Source organism: Strix aluco, chromosome 7, assembly GCF_031877795.1.
Source record: "Strix aluco isolate bStrAlu1 chromosome 7, bStrAlu1.hap1, whole genome shotgun sequence".
Taxonomy (NCBI): Eukaryota; Metazoa; Chordata; class Aves; order Strigiformes; family Strigidae; genus Strix; species Strix aluco.
The window spans coordinates 41,764,667-41,771,923 of record NC_133937.1 but is presented as its reverse complement, the minus strand read 5'-3'; the positions used below and the strand labels follow the sequence as shown (position 1 = coordinate 41,771,923).

Genomic DNA, 7,257 nt, shown 5'->3' with positions numbered 1-7,257 from the left:
CCGGGGCTGTCCCGCCCGCCCGCCAGATAGCTTCTCGAGCCCAGGAGAGATGAGTTTACAGCCCCTGTCACTGGAGCGCCGGTTGTTCAGCTGCTGGCAGCCTGCACCACACAGCCCGGCTCAGGCACTGGCTCTTCCTCCAAACTGGAACCAGTAAGGAGCACAGCATTGTGACATCATGTTATGCAGAACTTATGCCGCCTTATGAGAAGATATTATAACTTTAAAAATGGACTGTGAAAATTCTGGATGACTTGCTTATAAGAAGGATCATCTAAAGAGCAAAGTATAATGATTTCCTTTGAAAAAAATTCTTACCAGTATAAAAATATATGCCTACGTGGCTGTCATGGCTTCATTTAAAATTAGGGAGAAAGGACAGAGAAATGAATTGTAAAAGATGCAGGTATATGAAACAATTAAAACTCAGAAACGTACAAAAATGTCCTCTCCATTCAGATTATTACAACAGAAGAATTTCTTTGGTAATTTTAAGTGAAAACTGAGAATATGCAAGAATCAAATTTGATTATTTCCTCAGTCTGTACTCTTAAGTGCATAAGCACTTTCAGGACACCAAAACTTCTGAATACTTTCTATAACAGCAATATGTTTACCTTCATTTTTTTTAACCACAGACTCAGATTTAAAATTGAATTCTAAAATACTTGTACAGTCATAACTGTGAAAAATACTATTAAAGAAAAACCTTTCTGGTCACCCTCTGTATATGAACGTGTTTTCGCAGTCTTGAAGAGGAGATCCGTAGAGTGCATGAACGTGCAATGGTGCTGCTGAAGTAAGCAGGGATGGGGACTGAGGTGTGAGAATTCAGGACTGGGTTCAGTGCCTGCAGCTCTCGATGAAAGCGCTGTCAGAGCTCGCTTAACTCACGGCTCTCCTTGCGAAGGAAGGCGCTCTCATGCGCTCACTGTGACGCCTGGCGCCAGGAAGAGAGACTTTTCTTACTTATTACTTTAATTAGGACTTTGCTTATTTTTCTGAAATGAAAACCAGTGATTTTCATTTGAAACAAAGCTCTCTCATGAAGAACTGGAGTTGGCTGTCCAGCGCTGGACACGTCAGGGCCCAGCTGGCGCTGGCTGGGGGTCAGGACTCAGGCTTCAGGCTGCGTTCGGCACTACGCAGGGGAGCAAGGCAGAGCGTGGGTCACTGCAGCGCAGCATGCTTCTACCCATCCCTACTTATACCCGAGGTAGCTGGATCACCCTGGAACGCCGCCCTGGGAGTGGCGTGAGAACAAACCAAGAAAACTGCTGAAGGTGAAATTTTGGCCCCACCGAGGTTAACCACAAAAATATTACCAACTCAGAGAAGTAAAGCTTTCAACCCCAGGCCAGCTATAGGAGTGTATCAATAAGATCTCAGGATAAAGCCCAGAGAATAAACAGTTTATGCTGATAAAAAATGAATTTATAAGTAACTTAGTCTGCTGCAACTCAAAGGGATGTGACCTTTTCCATTTATCTCAAGAGCACACTGAATCTCAAGCATGCTTTTTGAGGGGAAAATTTACAAGTAAGACAGGAATGTAACTGTGCTATTGATTTGTAGAACTCTATGTGAAAATTGGGCAATTAGTTGTATGCACTAATGATGAAGCAAATGAAAGACGGAGAAAACTGTCCTAATTGATCTTTCATTTTTTGAGAGATGTGAAACATAGTACTAGATGTATTCAGTACCACTTTAACCAAGATACTCTGTCTTCAGTTGTTGGCCAGCATCCCATGATGTAAGACCGTTACACCATGGATCAAGAACAGAAGTAGTGAGTAATTAATTCATAGACTGAATCAATGGACCGTATTTAAAATATGATGTATAAAACAAATTCTGAAATACTGCTTTAGGGCTATCATTACAATTTCTTACAACTCCCTTCTAAATTCAAATGCTCACGAACTAAGCCTGTAACCTGACACAAAAAGTGACTAGAGCTTTCTCCCTCTCCCTCCAGTGAAAAAGGCTTTGTTTGATGCATTTGCAGAACAAACAGATGCACCATACACTTTCCAGCTAAGAATACAAAAGGCTTAAAGAAGTATTTTCTAAATATACAGGACTGATCATATCCTTCTTTGGTTAAAAATACAAAATCTAGTATACTGGCTATATAACAAACATATTAAGCTCACATTTACAAACAGTATATAAAAGCAGATGAGTCATAATAAGCTACAGATAATTTTTTTTTCCAGAGGAAAAATGAGGGAAAAATGGAGTAAAAACTACTAGGAAGTGAAACCAAGACATTTAGGCCATATACTTAATCTCTTTCTTGTATGAGTGAAGAGATTCTAAGTTAAAAAGAAAATATCCTACATTAAATCCACTGCTTTTGGCCTATTCAAAATACCTGGGTTTGCAGTTAATAGCACACTGTTGTCATTATTTCAATACACAGAAAAATATTTCTTTCAGGAAAATCAATGTCCTTAGTTTCATGAACAAAAATAGGACGCTGACCTGCAGTAACTCTAAGAACCGTCAGTCCAGTTCTGCAGCACTTCACTTGGGCAAGACTTCTTACTGAGCTTGGCGCCTGCGCAAGGACGACAAAGGGAAAGCAGGATTCCCTTGCCATATGACCCAGAACATGAAGAGGGATGGGTGAAAAAAAGCACACTAATGTAAAGCCAGTTTGCTCTTTGTACATGCACGAGTTTAGCTTGTTGGTTCTACATTTTGTATTTTTAGCAATATTCTCATATTCAGTTCTCATATTTTATTGATATTCTCTGCTTAAGTTATATAAACTTCAGTATTAGCATCCCTTTTGTGCCACAAAGGAAGTGCCAGCTTTCGGTATACAAAAATTTATTACTATTTATTATTATTACTGTTACTTAGTCATGAGAAGGAAACAGAGCGAGTAGCAGGTAAAGCTGAACGTTTATCCCCGTCACCGCAGGTGAGAAGAGCAGCCGCAGGGCTGGTTCTCCATGGGCTTTTGGAGGCTGAAGAAGGGTTTGCCACGTTACCCTGTACCCCCCTTCCCCCTCCCCAGACTGTTCACAAAGCCCCGAAGTTGGTAACTGAATGGGAACAGAGGCAAACGGGTGAAGCTGGAAATGACCCTTCATGGCTGTTCCCCAAGATCTGGCCAGGGTCCCTGCTCAGAAGGGTCTGCTTCCACCTTGGTAGGGCAGATCGCTTTTTGCAAGCATCTGTGTGAGTTAAAGAGCCACGGCCTGTAGACAACTGCCGAGTTCAGCAGCACTCAGCACGGCACCAGCCCGCGGCACAGCGGTTTGGGGCAGGAACTGAAGAATACCACCAAATTCAACTAAAGTAACAGTGCGTCTGGGGAGGTGGAATCCAATTACCAGGACTTTGGCCACAACATCTGTCTAGACGTCTATGCTCTTGCAGAAATGTTATGGGACCTTTGATGGCAAGAAGTGGTCAGGACCTTGGTTTTTCATCTTATTTGAAAGACAACAGAAGCCAGAGCAACGTGACTGCCGGCTGCGGCCCCAGGCAGGATTCACCAGCAGCTCTGGAGACAGGGCGCAGCCTCCTGCGGAGCTGCACCGGAACGCCCATGGCTGGCGTCACGCCGAGCGCGTTTGATGGCCCCTTGCTCTGGGGCAGCGAGGGGACCGAATGCAGGACCCCCATCCATCGCAGCCGGCAGTGCAGATCCATGACATCTAGGGCTAAGCCGGCTCGACTTTAACTTCGCAAGCCAGAATTGTACTTAGTGAAATATTTCATCCCTAATATCAATGCTGTGTGCAAAACAAAAGCACACGAGCTAGATTGAGCTTTGGTTTTCCAAGGAAACAAAACAAGTAATAAAACTGAGAAAGAAGGAGCTGGCAGCGGATAAGTTGCCATCAGAATTTGGTGACTGCCCTCCTTGACGACAGTGCTACGGCTTCAGGGAGCTGTTCCTGTGGTTTCCTAGCCAAGTCTGCAAGCATGTGGGCAGGGGAGGGGATGATACTCAGCTCATATTACAGGGTATTTCTTTCATTTCACTCATTACATCAATTAAAGTCAAAATCTGTGTTTCATCCACAGGGATTTCTGGGATGGAACATTTTCACCTGGTCTTGCATTTTTTTTACCAGGGGTTCATCTCCGGTGTAGCAGCTTATTTAATAGTTTTGTTCTAGACAATAACAGACTCATACAGTAGATAGAGTAGCTTAAAATGTTAATGGTAGTGAAATACATCATTTGGATGTTAATGCTCTGTGTCAAACTATTCAGATACTGGGGCAGCAGAGAGTACAAGTGCAGTTGACTAATATTTAATTTACCTCCTCTTGCTCCTGTTCGCATGGTCCTCCCCATCCATCCCCCCGCAGCTCGCTGCTGGTTTTATAGCAGCAACAGCAGTTCTCAGTCGCAGCTCTCACAAGCCCGCCTATTCACTCCCAGTTAAACTTCTAATCCTTTTGACAAACATCTTCCATTTTCCCCCAAGGCTTCTTTCTCTCTATACAGTCTCACATTATGCCACTTTCAAGCTCCATTCTGGCCATACCTCAAGGAGCAGTGGCGCTACCTCGCCTGGCAGGGACTCCTCAGCACCCCTGCATCTGACACCTGACAGCAGCAGCCTGTCATCCTCTCTGTGGATCAGTGCTAGAAAGGGACACAGAAAATCTTTTTCCCAGCTCTCCGTTTTCACCTTTCTCTGTTTTGGGCAAGACCAACTCACTGTCACATCCCATGGGCAGTGTCTTGCGGCCATCTCGCTCTTCCTGTGGTTTTCACCGCTCTCCCCCAGTATTCCAGATCATGCCTGCCCAGTCCTCCCTCCCCACAGCCCTGTCTCGTTGTCCTGGTCTCTCCTCAGCCAACTGGCTAGAGCCTTCCTCTTCTGGCTGCTTCTGCAAGTCTTGCTCTCCTTGCCTGGAGACCCAGAGTTGGCCTGAGGTTTCACCCTTTGAGCCCAGCTACGCCCTTCCCTGCAGCGGCTGCCAGGTGGCTCCTCCAGAGTTTGGGTTCTGGCTGTTGTTCCACCAGTATTTTATTCATGGAGGTTTCCCACCACTACTTGCTCCAACGGGATGTAAAGCAGAGGAAGGCTCATTTATCACTTGCCCACGACCTCACAGGGCATGGCCCTTGGTAGCTGCGAGGAAAATCCTGGGTTGTATCTGGTCTAGCTGTAATTTGCAAGAAACTTAACCACTGAAATAGTAACAGCAATCTCTACTGAGATTTGAACAGATTTGTGAAAAGAAATTTTTCAAGGGTTTAGACCTCAGCCAGATGTTCACATCACTTCACAGAGGGATCAAAAGCACAACTCAGATATAAGCCTACTCAGCAAAATTTCTGATCTTTGCCTGAGAGTGGAATGACACCGAACTGAGAGAAAGGTCTGAAGAATCTGCAAAGCATTCATGCAACAATGTATTTTTGCCAAACCTTGTTCTGGCTGAAAGCGCTAATGTTGGTGAAATCAAGTAGAAGAGTATTTCTGGTAAAAAATTTTTATCTATTTCCCCTCACATCCTTTTAGCCTGACCAGGTACACAACTAATGAAATACGCTCAGAGACGTACACACTGCTGGTCTTCTGTTATCATACTCAATCAATAAGAACAATTTAGAGCAGCGGTAACCTCTCCATGCATACTTCCATTGTCCCAAGGGATCAATATAATCAGTATCGCAGCTGGCTGGTGAGAAATAATGAGATTATGATAACAAAAAGGCAAGCTTTCCAAATTTTTTCTTAGTGTATGCCAAAACATCATACTTTTCTATCTATCCATAAAGGACACAATAGCAATATTTAAGAATATTGTATCTATTAAAAAAAAAGTATATAAAAAGTATGTTTTTATCTATGATTTTCTGAACTTTAACTTTCTTTGCGAATGCAGTATTTCTTTCCCTTAAAAGCAACTGTTAAGATTTGACTTCTTCATTCTTGGAAAGGGGCCATACATGTTTAAAACTGTACCAAATTTTCTATGGATTTCTCCAAACAGGACTGCCACTTGCAAAAATCTTGATTTTGTGTGATAGCAATACTTGTCTATTCATGGCTAAAATTCACCTAAGGGGTATAGATGATTAAAATCATGCATATGTATTAAAAAAGAAGAATTGTTCTAATAGTCTTAGCAGTTATAGAACATGTTTACTGAAACTGAAAAAGCACAGTCTAAGCTCCTGTCCTCTTTCCTGCTGCTCCTCTCGGATCCCGCCTCGGGCAGTGGCATTAGGCTCCACACCCCACTTCCAGCCTGTTCCTTGCCACTGCCACTGCGGGTCAGTTTTCAACAGCCCAAGGTAAAGGATGCCTTTATAGTTGCAATAAAGTATTTTAACAGGTTATCTGGGTCCAGTGCTTAAAAGCAACTACACATCTCTTAGTACACAATCATGTCGGGTCTATTTTAGGAGCAGCTATAAAAGGCAGGATCAGCACTGTCGGCACGCAGACTGCAGCGTCACCGTTCATGTAGTGATGGAGGGCATGTGGGAAGACTAAACACTGATGAAAGGAACGGAGATCACTATCATTTCTACAGCGTGCATGGGAACACTCACATCTTACCTACAGTGCTAGTAACAATTATGTTTTAGCTAGCTAGTTAAATAAATGGATTATATATGAATCTTACCTGGGAGGAAATGAGATGTCCAGTTCATACAATCTGTCTTTAAACACTGACAGCTCTCTGTCAAATTCTAAAAGCTATAAAAGATAAGAAATAAAAGTATTCACTCTTCAGTGTTGAACTGAAGCAATCTAAAAATACTACACTATATAAAAGGAAATAAACAGACACTTTAATTACACAGCTTGAGGTATGACACCCATATAATAGCTTTTAAAACATATTGCAAAACACTCAGTACTATTTTGATACACAAACAGTTCATTGAGAAAAGTGTTCAAAATGTTCCTTTTCACCTCAGTGAAATACGTTAACACTGGGTCTTTAGAGCAGTGACCTATATGTACACTTACTATTTCAAGATGGGTAAATTTTTTCAAATTATTAACAATGTTTTCAAAGATAAACCAGACTAGCATTAAAAAAGAACAGCAAACTGATACGCTAGTCAGCCCACAAAAATGCCAGCAAAAAGTATCATATTACTTTATATTATCTTTAGCTCAGATAAGAAGGTACAATAAACACAAGGATGTGCACATCACTCTTCCTAAGCAAAGACAAGCAGTGTTTTTGTACACCTATTTTGGGTGGTGCATGTCAGATAGCAGAGAGAGGGATACGTGACAATAGGTAAAAC

At 42.4% G+C, this 7,257-nt stretch overlaps 1 protein-coding gene across 3 annotated transcripts in view; it reads right to left on the bottom strand.

Moving 5' to 3' along the window:
- The window catches only part of INPP5A (inositol polyphosphate-5-phosphatase A), a 251,249-nt gene that overhangs the window by 19,919 nt on the left and 224,073 nt on the right, over positions 1-7,257 (bottom strand). For all 3 annotated transcript variants that reach the window (XM_074831614.1, XM_074831617.1, XM_074831616.1), the window contains exon 12: positions 6,621-6,694. In XM_074831614.1, coding sequence (XP_074687715.1) covers positions 6,621-6,694 — 74 coding nt within the window. The remainder of the gene's footprint in view (positions 1-6,620; positions 6,695-7,257) is intronic.